General features: G+C 43.5%; 2 protein-coding genes across 2 annotated transcripts; one reads left to right on the top strand and one right to left on the bottom strand.

The window, feature by feature from the left end:
• Positions 1–3,254: 3,254 nt before the first annotated feature.
• rtf2 (replication termination factor 2) lies at positions 3,255–12,779 on the top strand. Its single transcript, XM_088309702.1, has 9 exons — positions 3,255–3,410; positions 3,691–3,785; positions 4,263–4,356; positions 4,460–4,599; positions 4,945–5,023; positions 10,015–10,125; positions 10,341–10,395; positions 11,737–11,793; positions 11,901–12,779. The coding sequence occupies exons 1-9, from the start codon at positions 3,342–3,344 to the stop codon at positions 12,101–12,103; spliced, it is 903 nt and encodes a 300-aa protein (XP_088165828.1). The 5' UTR covers positions 3,255–3,341; the 3' UTR covers positions 12,104–12,779.
• gcnt7 (glucosaminyl (N-acetyl) transferase family member 7) lies at positions 4,542–9,623 on the bottom strand. Its single transcript, XM_088309701.1, has 5 exons — positions 9,172–9,623; positions 8,194–8,425; positions 7,381–8,116; positions 6,955–7,050; positions 4,542–6,411 (listed from the first exon to the last, which is right to left on the bottom strand). The coding sequence occupies exons 2-5, from the start codon at positions 8,398–8,400 to the stop codon at positions 6,194–6,196; spliced, it is 1,257 nt and encodes a 418-aa protein (XP_088165827.1). The 5' UTR covers positions 8,401–8,425; positions 9,172–9,623; the 3' UTR covers positions 4,542–6,193.
• Positions 12,780–13,963: the final 1,184 nt, after the last annotated feature.

Here is a 13,963-nt window from a genome sequence, read left to right as displayed (position 1 = left end):
GCAAGGGAAAGTGTTTCTAATCTCCAGACGCGCGCATTTTTAAAAAAGGATCACTTGCGCCGTTGTGGGTGTGGACACAGCCGACTCAATTCACCACCAAAGTGCCTCCTTTCATTATGTTGAATTGTGGCGGACTCACATCGCACATGGTGACGTACCACCACATCAGTCTTGTACACGCAACAAAAATAATCGATTCACTATTTCTCGTGGCACTTTACTTTTGAATCTTAATTTTTGTGGCAGAAAGCCAGCGTACCCACCACCAAACACTTCCACTCCGACAATGACACTCCAAGGCATATCCTTCAGCGAACCCAGTTGCGGCATCTTTCGCCATCACACAACTCCCCGACCGACTATCGTGATAACCACGCGTAAAACTTTTTGCACTCCTTTGCGACATTCGGCGTTTTGAGTTCATGACCCTCGTTCTACTTGGGAGGTGGCAACCGTGTTCGTGTGCTTTTAGCCAAAATGAAGACGTCCAAAACAGCCGAGCACAAACTTATCGCAGGCCACATTTCACTCGTTTGAAGAGCCACGTTGCATTTGAAGGGTTAACCGTGCAGGTTGGCGGGATATTAATGCCAATCGCTGAGACTCCAGAAGAAGACGGGCTTTAAACCAGCCTTCTTCTTGGCCCCTCTCAAACTCGGAGATCTTCTCAGGCATAGTTCTCATATTAAAAGAAAACAAGTTACACAAATGAGACAGATGGTTCTTGTTTGTCATGACAGTTGCACTACTTTCTCCTCCAGCTCTCCCACCTCCTACAGCCGCGTTTAAAAAACCTCCATTTTATCCCTTTCAGCTTTCATTCTCTTATATCTTTGCTGTTTTGGTGTCGCCACTCAGCAAAAAAATTGATATCATTTTTTTTCTTTTTCACCAACGCTAGTCGAATTTCATGTACGCAGGTCAGACGAAACTGAACATAGCCTCAGCTTAAATGTTATTTATATTTGCATTTTCAAAAAACAACCCCTTTTGTTCTCGAAAAGAAACCAGATTTCGGTCACTGGAGCTGGACTTGAGTCAAAAGTCAAACAAAGCCTGCTCTGAATTTGCTGTTTTACTTTGTGACATAGCAAATGTTAATTTCAAACTCAATTTCAACATTTATCAACGGCAGGTCAGACGAAATGCGGATCGAACAGAGTGAGAAGACGGAACGTCTCGAGACGTCTCAAAATGTTGATGACCTGCCGTGACTTCGACTCCGCATTCAGGATCCTCCCAGTGGGCTCACCTCTACATGCACACTCTCGACTTATCTCATAGCCGTGCGTCTGTCACCACCGAGATTTCAGATGAACTACAAAGAACCTTCCCTTCACACCTGGATACCAAATGTACTCTTACACCTGAAGACATGCGTGGCTACAGGTGAAAAGAGAAGGAGTGTGTGCGTGCGTGTGTGCGTGTGTGTGTTGCATGTATCTTTAAGTCAACAGCAATCGGCCGTGTCAAAATTATCCTTGCAGTGACCAGTAAACGTGTCACTTGATGGCCACCTGGCTGCCGAACGCACCGGACTGCACAAAATACACGGTTGTGTAATTTATAAGCGAGAGCAGCAACAGGTCACTGCGAGATGGGTGGAGATAGCGGGTGGAGCCTAATATTTTCACCGAGGTAAATGCAGCTGAACAAATAAGAAGTTCAGCGGCTTGACAGTTTGCTCAAGTTTATCGTCAAGGTGAAGGGAGTCCACCGCGATTGCTTTAAATGATACGCCAGCGATCCCAAGTCAACAGAGGGAGATGTGAGATGAAGCCGGCGCTGGGACCAAACACCAAAACATATCTTTTCTTTTCACTGAAGTTCAAGAGGTTTTGTGTGATGAACACTTTGCTTTCCTCAAGACTGGGCAAAAGTGGCCTTAAGGGACATGGATCTGACTGGCATCCACATAGCAGTGAAAAGAAATACCAGGCTGCGGCTGTAAATACAATGAAAACACAGGTGACCCCAGAATTGAACCTTGTGGGACACCGTTCAACAAAGTGGCACTCAGATCAAGCAAGGTGAAAACTAAATGTCCTTCCTGCCAAAGAGGATCCAAACCACTCCTGTGGGCTACCACTAATGCTCGTTCGGTTCTAGTGCTAGCACGAGTGAGAGGTGGGAAAGCGTACTAACACTCGTGCAATTCAGCGCACTAGTAGCATCATGAAAAAAAAAAATACTCAAACAGCTTGCCATTCCTCAGCACTTCTGAAAGTTTCAGAGTCTGGAACACGCTGACTGAGCAGACTTAATGGTGATTGGATTCTCCCAGAGGACAAAACATTTCGACTCATTTGTCAAACATGATGAAGGCCAATGTAGACCAGGTGTTATCCCTCCATGAGTGTGTGTACGGGACGTCTAACACAAAAACACAGCAGACGGCGGTGCCCTTCGTTCAGCCTGTGTGATAATTAATCGCTGTCAGTGTCTCTTTAGTAGAAGAAGGTGCTGACAGACCGCACTTGAGAAACGCAAGGAATGTGTGAAGCCCTCAGAGATTCATGCGGGTAAAGGAGGTTGATGCCTGCGGAGAAGAACAGCTCAACATCGCTGACCAAACGTCAACTCGGCACAAGCGATGCAGGTCACCTCATGTGATGATACGTCAACCCTCATTTGAAGAATTACGTACAGTACATCTGTGCAGACTTTGTGAAAGTGTGAACTGATCTCTCACTACCCAAATGGCAGATTGTATCTACAGATACATTTTAAGGGGCTAAGATTATTTTTAATGTAGTGCTTTAGTAAATGTTGATCATGTAGCCACATACATGACATATTTGACAGATTGGCAGATGTGGCAAAAGTGCTCCCTCTGTACCAGTTCCATCGACAGCTATATAAGTCAAAGATCTATTTTGAATTGGGAGGCAGTGAATGAGTTTCGTAGATGGACAGATACTTATTTCTGATAAAAGCAAAGATACTGGTTCAACTGCTGTACTTCAGTAAATGTCAAGAAATTGTCAAGAAAAGCTTTGGAAAAAGTCGCAATCAGCTCTTAAAATTGAGCTTTGATGAGATGTTTTTGTAGTCATGAATATATTGGTCCAAAAAAAAGTACCTTTTGTTGTACTGGGCATTAAAATGAACACGAAACTGAAGAAACAAGAGTGGTCTCAGAATTCTTTCCATGGTTGTTTGTGTGCTCCGGTCCACACTATTGACCAGTAGGTGGCGGAATTGCACCATATAGTTGTTTGCCAACCGCCAGAAATTCCTACGAGAAAGAAGACGGATATCCGGTTCAGTTCAGGAAGTTTCCCAGCTTGTTGTTTTTCTTTACTGAGACATTTCGACTACATACTTCAGACTTTTCCAAAATGGGATGTGATGGTGGAACCATTCCTAAAAGACACGAGTTAGTGAAAGGTCCCAAGAAAGTCGAGAAGGTTAGTTCCTCGTATTCTTTTTCACGTGCCAGTTTCGTGGACGAACATTGCCAGGTTGCTAACGGCTAGTTAGCTAGTGGCTAATAGCAACATACTTTTTTTTTTGTTTACCTCGCTGTCATATCGGACGCTATTCACTCAACCAAGCCCCTTGTCAATGTGCACATGTTATGTGTTATATTCCCTGGTATGGTTTAAGGCATCACCATAAACTGTATTTGAACATGTACTTTCAATTTGGTGTGCGACTGTTTAAAGTTGTCTTCAAAATGCCCTGCAGGTTGACAAAAATGCAGAGTTGGCTGCCAAATGGAAGTACTGTGCCCTAAGTCAGGAGAAACTCAGACGTCCAATCGTTTCCTGCGAGCTGGGAAGGTCCGTGACATTGTTATATTTATTCATCCATGTATAGTATTGTCACAATACCAAATTTCTTTGAGAGTGGATGTACCTTGCTAAAGCGCCCCAAGATCAATAACACAGCAAAAACATACCTTACCACTGAAAGCTCTGGAATAAAAGATGGCAAAAGATTAAACTTGGCATTATTATTTTTATTCATTCAAAACAACATTAAGCAGTGGAGGATATTTAAAAAAATATATTTAAACTGTATAATTTACAGTTTTCCGTGTTATACAGTCGTATAGCCTCCATCAGTCTTTCTAGCTGTTGTGAAATACACTATATAAATAAAGTTGAATCGTATTGTATTTTCTGTACCGCTAATCTACACACAGAAAAATCTAAGGCTGCACTGATAGCGGCATGATGACAAAAAAACAACAACAACAACAATGTTCAAATATACATCACTGAATACACTTAAGACAAAGTGTTTCTATTTTATAGGCTTTATAACAAAGATGCCGTCATTGAGTACCTTCTGGATAAATCCGCTGAGAGGCCCAACACTGATGCTGTCACACACATCCGCGGGACCAAGGTATGTTTAGGCTTTGTCTAGTTTCTCATTTGCTGAACTTACTACCCTTTTCAATTCATACTCGTAATTTTGGCATCCTTTTTGTGCGTCTCTGTTTCCGCAGGACATAAAAGAGCTTAACTTGACCGATAATCCAGAGTGGGAGGGGGAGAGAAGGAACACAAAAGGAGACAAATACGAGGACGTCCATTGTGGGATGTTTATTTGCCCCGTTGTTGGGCTAGAGATGAACGGCAAGCACAGGTAACAAAATGCAGCTGAAAAAATTTGAATCAATACCCAACCCTAGTCAGCGCTACTTTAACGCACTGATCGGGTATTCTTTGTCAATATGAGCTCGGCGTCATCAAAATACACAGATCGAAGATATATGCACACAAACTTCACAAACATATAAATTCTAAACTACAACGAAAGCTTTGACAATTAATATGCCACCTTCGTTAGATGAACAAAATACGACTTTATGTTGTCGTTGTCGGGTGTTGCTTTCGTGCGTTCAATTTGCGTTTGCGTCAGTGTGTCACTTAAAATGGACGTGCCAAAGAAATTCATTTGATCGAATGTTGCCCATATTTGTGTTCTCAGGTTCTGTTATCTGCGCACGTGTGGTTGTGTCTTCTCTGACCGTGCACTCAAGGAAGTCAAGACAGAAATCTGCCACAAGGTGAATGTAATTTCCCCTTTTTTTAACGGATGACAATGACGAATACAATTTGGAATACGGGTTCAATAAAACTACTAAGTGAAGGCCACACGCTTCCAGTTTTGTCTAAGTCAAGACAGCACGCACCATTTGGTCAGATAGTTATTCTGCATTAAAATGCATTTTAAGCATAATTGCATTTGATTAAGCTTGAACTTTTTATGAACAGTGGCATTTATTTGATTCCTATCTTGCTTTGTGTCATTTGCGAAATAAATAAATACAACTTCATGTCTGAGGCATATACACACAAAAAAGGAGCAAGCAGTATCATGACAAATAGGCAGGTGTCTGAATTTTGTGGCCTGATGGAAATGAACTAAGAAGTCATTTTCAGCAATTAACCGAAAGCATCGTGAATATTAAAACTTAGATAAGTTAAGGCTGTCGTTTAAAAGGCGATTAGCTGCACATTTTTATTTCATAAATGTACACTAAAGGAACATTTTTCATGATTATAGTACTCCTCTTGACATGAAAGTCGACAAATGTATAAATACATCTCAAATAAATACAATTACCATCGCGACATTGTATTTTGGGTTTATGTATACTTTTATTTTATTTTGTTAAATGCTGTGCAATGTGAGCTTTTTTCCGGAACTGCAGAATATAATACGCCGTCTGTCTAAAGCGCAAGTAAACGCGTGTTCACATCAATATGCAAGACTGAGTTCCCACTCTTTTGATTTCCTGCATGACTCGTGCGGCACACACGTCATTGTACGTATTTCTTGAACCGATGACGCCCACGCGCATTGTTTAGCAAGACTCGTACTCGCTGCTCACAAAGCAAGCAACAGGTGCTTGTCTGCACCAATGTCGCCTCCACCGTAGCCTTTTTCCTTTTTATTCAAGGTGTATGTTGGCCGCAGTGTTGGCTCTCAAATTCATACGTGGATGCCTTCGCTTGCGTCACGACTCGAATTTCTGAACGACTTGGCTGGCCAATTAACGGTTACGCGTGAACACGTTAGTAACTCATTCCTTATGACAGCCCGAGTTCACGTACTATGCAATTTGTGTAACCGGCCCTACAATTCTAGTTAATTCCCAAGATGAGCATTCGGCGCGTCATCCCTTCAGTTGCCGCGTTTGTCATCCTTTGGGAGAGCAGCGCGAGCAGTGATTTCACGTCTCTCCGAACTTGCTGTGTGTGGCCAGCAGCCATGACGACTCGATGGGAACGCTGGCATTGCTCAGCAGCTTGTTCCTGTGCCACTGCTCCAGACAGTCCAGTGCCCCCGGCAAGAAGTCGTTCTCAAACTTGTTGGCGAACATGCTGTTGCTCTCGATGAGCCACGGCAGGTCCTTTATTCCGTAGATGCAGATTGTGCGCACATAACGGCCTAGTCAACGAGAGAAGGCGTTTTTGTCAAAACAGACTACAGCGCTACCTTGCGATATGCATTACCCGACCGATGAATTTTTTTGAGACCTGAGAAATGCTTTCATAATGCTTGCAAAAAAATGTGGCCTACGCGCACTGTATGGTGGCAGTGAACTCAGTTCAACTTGCATCACGTTAAAGCGTACTTTTTTTTTTTATAGATTTTGGGCAGCCATGTGTTAATATGATAATATTCTCAGGTTTATTTTCTTTACCCTCTGCGAAAAGAAGAGTGATATTTCTGCAGCAGACCGAGTTGTGACCATTTGTTTATTTTTATGTCTAGTTGGCCAGTGCGCTTACATCAGAAGGAACCGCACTGTCACAATGAACCAATCACAATGTCACAGATAAAAGTCGTATCTCAAGGCACCACTGCATTTGATAATCCTGTGTGGAGCCACCCGAGACACCCGTCGCCTTTTTTCACGGTAGCGGGTTTCATCCAATCTACCCAAAATAGAACTCCATATTTGTAAGAAAATGTCACGTTAAGCAGTACCGTTGCAGCCGTTGTGTCGCTTTCCTTGATGATCCTCCCACTTGATCGCCCGGATTGTTCCTCTCCAGCCAGCGCCAATGTTGGCTCCCGGTGCCTCTTTGGGTAGAATACAGAAGCAGGCAGAGTGTGTCAGCGTGTTGTTTGATATTGTAGAAGCTAAACAACGCAGAAATTTGGATATTGTCTTATTGGTGACGGTCACATCTGCTCCGGGTTTTAACAGTAGAACCTTCAGGGCTCTCTTTAAAGTATGTCGCCACAGTTTACGTACGGGAAATGACTGCGGGAGCGACGCGCTGCAGCTTTAAGTCTTACGTTTGCATCGCCTAAACACTCAAAAGTTAAAAAGTTATTGCTCGACTTTCAGCTCCACAATTGGCGTGTGTTCAGCATGTCTGCTTTGCAGTTTTTGCAGTTGTCGTTTACCTCTGATTTGGTTGAGCGTCACCCAGTAGTGCTCATCCGGACTGTACGTATCTCTGGACCACTCAAGGAGGTCGCGGGCTACGGGGCTCTCAAGAACAAAGTTGACAAAACCTCTTGTGAGCGCGTAGTACGCTGACCCAAAATATATTTGCAAGTTGTGAGGAGCCGGGTCTTTCTTCACTCCGACGGAAGCTACATGTGAACCAACCACCTCCTTGTGTTGGAATTCCGTCCGACTTCGAAAAGGCGCCGGCTGCTTAACGCCCGGCGTCATGTTCCTGTCCCGCCAGTCTTTGCTCTGCAAGTAGCGCACCAATTCCTGGTTGCTCTTGAGCGGGAAGTCCTGCCCGCACAGATTGACCACCTTCCTCCAGCCGATCTTGGACGCGACCAAATCGGTCATGCAGTTCAAGTCTGCCTTCAGGCGCGAAAAGCCACCGTAGGTGATTGTCTCGCTACGGCTGGACAGGAAGACGTTATGAAAACAGCTCACCAGCTTCTGCACGTCTTGCCGATACTTGTGTGGAGCCTTCGCGTCCACGTGAATGCAATAGACATTTTGCGGCGCGTAAATGGCCCGCAGCAGCCGAACTAAAAGCTCCAACTCTTTGTGAACGGTCAAGATGAATGCCAGTGGATACTCCTCCTCTTCTCGGCTCAAAGGTCTCGTGATGAAGTGAAGGTCTCTCATCAAATTTGAGCACTGAAGCTTGCTGTTAGTGACGTACCTTTCAATCTGTTGAGAGGGGAAAGCGATTAAAACCAAAAGCAATTTAATAGCACAACCTCGGCGTATCATCCATATTGCCGTACCTGACAGTCACGCCGATGCCATTTTATCCATCCGGCTGCGGCAGGAAGAACATCTTGACACTGGGCGGAGAATGGGCGGCACGGCGGTGACACGGGGGTTTTCTCCATCAAGTGAATAACCAAAAAGACGCTGGCGCTCATCACAAGACACAGCAGGAAGCTGCATTTGGGCCAGCCGAGATGGCACATGATGGATCTTGTTGCCATCCCGATGGCGCTGCTGCCTCAGAAGCTGCAAAGGGGACACCCACATAGCCGAATTGTAACACGCCTCATGAGGGCTTTTCAACAAGGTCATGTATGTAGGATGCGGCAAATTGATCAAATGAGCCTCTGGGAGAAGGCGTAAGAAGAAACAGGGGCTTTTCCCTTTTTTTTTTTTTGCCGCTCTTTGAGACTGCGACAACAATGGTAAAGCGTCATTTACGAAGCCAAATGGTGTTTTTGAAATCAGTAAGAAATCAATTCGTCATGAATGAATTGGTTCATAATATGATTTCAAAAAAAAAAAGACAAAAAAAAAATTGATGGTGCAGCGACATGGCAATCAGTAATACTGATTTGTGGAAAAGAAATATGAAACTAGCCATATATGGACAGCAGGTTTCCTGTCTCACCTGCTTCTTTGTGAAACACGCTAATGATAAGAGTTACACGTTTAAAAATAGCATACGACCGTACTACCCAATCTACATGCTCATCCACTTGTACAACACACGGCTTCATAAAAAAAAAAACGGCTACAATGAAAATTCAGACAAAGTTAATATTTAACAATGTAATCCTTACACATTATTTGAGCTCCCCTTGACATGCGGATATGAGTGGGCAGTAGTTTGACATACTCATAAGGACTCATTTGCAAGGCAAAATCCGAGCAGCATGCCGAGTGGGCAAGTCTTTAGTCGAATTGAAATAATCTCACGTTTCATGCACTCATTTTGTTCTCTTTGACATGACAATGTGGGAAAATGTTACCTCTTACGCCGTACAGCTGTCTTTTCTTGTCAACAAGGCAACTCATAAGTAGTCCATTCAGGTTAAAACAAAAATAAAAAATTGAAAGCAGTAGACTTATCTCGTGTCACGGGTTTGGGACATCAAGAGTGGGATGGCACGCTTTCGCTTATCATGAGCTTGCATTCTTATCTACCCCCCTCAGATCAAGTTAATAGTCCCTGCCTGCTTAGCGACGGTTGACACACACCTACACTTTGCACGCACACGCACACACACGCACACTTTCCCGTTTAGTTCCAGTTCCAGGTGCACATATCGTACGGGAGTCCCGCGCCGTCGCCGCTTTGGAGGTCGTTGCCAATCCGCTGGTGACGGCCACACTGGGCTGTCTGCGGCCCAGAGTTTGTTTGGTGCTTGCTCAGCTTCTGAGATGATCCCTCCTGTGTTGCACAGAGCACATGGCAACAGCTCACGCCCACTGGGCCCGTTTTGCCGGGACACAATAGAAAGCAGCCCTGCCCTCCCGCTGGTTACTCTCAGCTGTCATATTTGTGTTGGCCTTTGGGTTTGTCGTGCCGTCTTAAAAGCCCCACCACATTCTAACACTTATCAGTTCGGCGCATGTAATGTTGTGCTTCCCGGACCCGCGTTTGTTCTATTGTATCGAGCACAGGTTGTTGGAGATAAAAAAAAAACAAACTATTATTTGGCAAGCGCTGCTGCGCTTTACCTGAAAGTTTTGAGTAGCGTGTTGCCCTTGATTTCATACACATTGTTGCGATAAGATATCAATCAGTAGCGTGGGTCTGAGGTCGTGTAACATCGTCTGTGTCTGGCCTGTGCCGTTTGTGTCCGATTCAGTGCGGGGACCCCTTTCAGAACGCGGATATTGTCGTGCTCCATGGAACTAAGGAGGAGGTGGAAAAGCTGAGGGCGAAAATGGAGGAGCGGCGAGCCAAAGCTAAAACTAAGGTGACTTTGCATTCAAGTGTGAAAACTCTTTGAGGTCGTTTACTGCATTACGGATCAAATGATGAACTCAAATAAAAAAAAAAATGGTTGACGCTAAATGATCATTGTTCGTAATAATAATAATTATTATTATTATTATTGTTTTACTGTGGACGCAATCTATTTCCATAGGGATCCTCTGCAAAAACATTTTTTCTTTTTCTCTTTTTTTTAAGAAATCAAAGAAGAGCAAAGCTGCTGAAAATGTCCCCAACCCATCAGAGGCAAAAGGTTTGTGTGACGCATGCAAACAGCCCATGCTGCGTTTTCATCCCGTTTGTCTATAAAAAAAACCTAATAATAATTCTGACTAACACAAAGGCAAATGGCGTACAAGCACGGCGATTTTTCACATCCTAATCAGTTTTAACCCCGCACAGAAACAAATTGGCATGTGTGTGCTTACTGCTCTTATCGGTTGATTGTTTTCTGAGCAAATCAGGGAGAAAAATCTGTCTGGACAAAGGACCATCTGTCAGCAAACAATCAGTCCATTGCTGATTTAGGCTACGTACACGCTTGCAAGGCGTGATGCCCAATTTGGATTTTTATTTATTTATTTTTTTAACTAAATCCGATCTTTTCATGTGCCGTTCACATTTCAACAACAAATGCGACTTCATCGAGTGGTCATACTGCAGATGTATCTCATACATATTCAATTTATATCCGCAGACAAGAGAAGCCCAGGTCAGATTTGGTGAAAAAATCCAAAATGTTGTATATAGGCAAAAAAAAAAATAGCTGCTGTGTGAACGTAGCCTTAGAAGCTCACAATTAAGCCAATCATTGGTACACGTTCACAAAACAAAAGCCACAAACAAGTTTCCATGGTCATTTGGGGTTTGGGTTTTGAATGGACATGACATTGGTGCATTCAAATGCCTTTTTAAACAAACAATTCATAACTGACCGCGCCCTGACCCAACAACATGCTCATCGTGAATATCAATCATGCGCTCTCACTGCCGTCCGTCCGAATCATCTTTGTTGGTCAAGTATGTCAAACCGTGCACAGGATTTGTCTGCGCTGGTTTGAGCCACAATAGTTTTACCGTAGCCAGCGAAAAGAAAGAACATTAAAGGTAAAGAGAGAGTCAGAGGCCTCGCACTTCCTGTGCGCCTCCGCTGGTGTGGTTTCCTGTTTGCCGCTCGGCTGCCAGACACCTGCACTTTATTTGTTTAGCTCCAATCACAAAGTCACTTTCAGTGAAATGAGGCAATGTGTGCGCCGTGTCCTCTTCTGGCAAACGTAACACTTCTTTTCATCTTATTTGGCGTTTGTCAACATGTCTTCACATAGAAAGTATTCCGAATTTGTCCGTATAAAAAGTCTTAAATATCAGCTTGTTGCTTACATTGATTACTTACTTTTCTTTTTTTTTCACACTCCAAAATACATTTTCTGCTTATTTTTTATTTGTCTTTTTTGCACGGCCTGGATTGGAAAAGGAAGCTTGTTGAACTTTTTTTCTAAACATTGCGGGGGGGTATTGTCTCTCTTGGTCACAAAGGCGCCACTGTATGAGGAATAATAACAAAACATTTGTTCTGATTCTTTCACTTCTGCAGATGACACCCAAGCGCAAAAGTGCTCACTCGAAAATGGTGGCGAAAGAAGCCAATCAGGTAGCGAAATGTGAAATTTCAAATTGTGTGTTTGCTCTATCACATTAAAAATCAGTTTTTGGTCCCTCTGCAGCCTCTCATTGTTTTTCTTCCCTTGTCCCGCTCAGATAAGGCAGGAAGCTCGGGATCCTCGCACCCGTCGAGCTCCCTCAACGGCGGCGGGCCTCCGTTGGCCGCCTCAAAGCGCTCCATCCAAGAGATGGAAGGGAGGTCTGAGACTTTCAAGTCCATCTTCACCACCCACAGCTCCGCTAAACGCACCAAAGATCAAACCTCCAACTGGGTCACCCACACGCCATACCACTTCTAGAATCATCCCTGGCGCCCAGCCGAGCTTGTTGCCCAGCACCTCCGTGTTTTCTTGACGTGTGGTGGACGCTTTTTAATGGCTCCCCAGGCTGCTCACCCACACACATCTCCTCCTCCGCCTCCTCCCGCTCAGGTGCTTTGAGAATTACGCCAGGAGTGTTTTTCTTTTTTCCCCTCGGTAAACAGCGTTGCTCTTTTTATGTCCGGCGCTTTAGTCTTTTTTCCGACAACGCATAAAAAATATTGCTGTTCGCTAACCTGTGTTGACTTGCCATGTAATCTGAAAAAAAAGTACTTTTTGGAGAAAACTAAAGAATTTTTTTTGTCATTCTGTGTATCCATAAAATACATAAAACCTGTTTATGGACTAAAATGGGCTCCTACATACTAATCTGCACCTGCGGTTTCCCCTATTTGCAGATTCTTGTTTTTCCAAATTAAGGAAATGCATATTTTGATTCTTTTTTTTTTTTTGCGTGGAGGGCAGGATACTGTTCTCTCACAGGAAGAATTCCGTTGAAGTATTTTTAGGTCATCTCATCGTTCATATCTTCACCGATGCGTCATCTTGTGTACCCTAGTTAAAAGCATTACATATGTGATGTGTCACTTGTATCAGTGCATTTTGTTAAACTCTTAAGAATTGGCTAGTGTCAAAATAAAGTCATACAAGCCTGCGTTTCTGTCTCAGGAAAGGAGTCATGGTGACCTGCTCATGTGGCTCGTTCAACAAATCCTTTGACTTGACAACCCCAATTCTCGACACTACTGTATTTATAAACCACTTACAAGCAACCGCTGTCTATAAAGTACTGTATATGGAACAAACGTAAGTCATACAACATCAAATAAAATTAATAAAGAAGACAGTAAAAAGCATAAAACAGTAAAGACAACCCCCCTCCCCCCCAAATCTCATGCTGAGTCAAAAGCCAAAGTGTTTGTTCAGCGCTGACTCGCAATGTGCATTTACGGCCACAAGAGGTCAGCAGATGCTTGTTTTTAATCTGGTAGCTGCTGCATTTGGTTCTTGCTGAGCAATGATTACAGACTAAGTGACGCCGAAGGTCAGGGGCCACATCCAGTCTGCTTTGATGTCAAGTACAATCATGGATTTCCCTTGAATTAAATGCGAATAACCTGCAATTTGCTTCAGTTTATCATCATCTTTCTTGACAATCCCGCCATGTTGTTCGTGTTTCAGTCCTCTTGCTGGGCTGCACAAATGAATATTAACACCCTCCCCCCATCAACAGATCACATTTGAGCATAATTTCAGTAAAAAGATTTGAAAAGTCATTCCGAAACAACCTGGAGGTTGGTAAACGATAGCGCAGAGCAAAGGAGCAGCCCTGCCAACTTCAAAGAGAGTTTTTTTTCGAAGCGGGTGATCAATGTGGCAAAGATATATTGTTCCATCCATTATCTGCCCTTATTCGGGATCGGGTCGCGGAGTCCAAGAGTCAGGCAGAGGAAATTCAAGTCGTTGTGACAAAATAGCTCCCTCAGAAGAAACCTTTTAACAACGCTATCCTTGAGGGAGTTGCACGTGATCGACAAACCGAGTCGTTTCAACCGACAATAATTTGTTAGAATGACCTAGTAGGGGCAACACTATTTGAGAACACAAATCTTATCATTACCGTTACACAATTTCCACCTGAAATTGTTTACTCTCGAGTTTTTGTTTTTGACGCTCCTTTGTCGCTAAAGTCATTTACAGTGCAATTAGTCAATTCCATAAAAATAATTTGACAATTTGGCGATCGAGTTCACCAAGATGTTTTTTGTTTTGTTTTGTTTTCGCATCCAATAACTGAGCTTTGTGACTACACTTTGATGTGTTCATTCAACAACGCAT

The sequence above is a fragment of the Idiotropiscis lumnitzeri genome, chromosome 11 (genome assembly GCF_059441095.1).
Source record: "Idiotropiscis lumnitzeri isolate Australia: NSW breed Sydney's pygmy pipehorse chromosome 11, RoL_Ilum_1.0, whole genome shotgun sequence".
Classification (NCBI taxonomy): domain Eukaryota; kingdom Metazoa; phylum Chordata; class Actinopteri; order Syngnathiformes; family Syngnathidae; genus Idiotropiscis; species Idiotropiscis lumnitzeri.
The sequence above is the reverse complement of the archived record's forward strand: the minus strand, read 5'-3'. Positions and strand labels throughout refer to the sequence as shown.

Excerpts from the sequence above, each read along its gene's own strand:
- rtf2 (XM_088309702.1), top strand. The coding sequence starts at position 3,342 with ATGGGATGTGATGGTGGAACCATTCCTAAAAGACACGAGTTAGTGAAA. Across the intron at positions 4,357-4,459 it reads CACACATCCGCGGGACCAAG|GACATAAAAGAGCTTAACTT; the intron begins GTATGTTTAGGC and ends CTGTTTCCGCAG. Across the intron at positions 11,794-11,900 it reads TGGCGAAAGAAGCCAATCAG|ATAAGGCAGGAAGCTCGGGA; the intron begins GTAGCGAAATGT and ends TGTCCCGCTCAG.
- gcnt7 (XM_088309701.1), bottom strand. The coding sequence starts at position 8,400 with ATGGCAACAAGATCCATCATGTGCCATCTCGGCTGGCCCAAATGCAGC. Across the intron at positions 8,117-8,193 it reads GGCATCGGCGTGACTGTCAG|ATTGAAAGGTACGTCACTAA; the intron begins GTACGGCAATAT and ends CCCTCTCAACAG. Across the intron at positions 6,412-6,954 it reads GCGACACAACGGCTGCAACG|GCCGTTATGTGCGCACAATC; the intron begins GTACTGCTTAAC and ends CTCGTTGACTAG.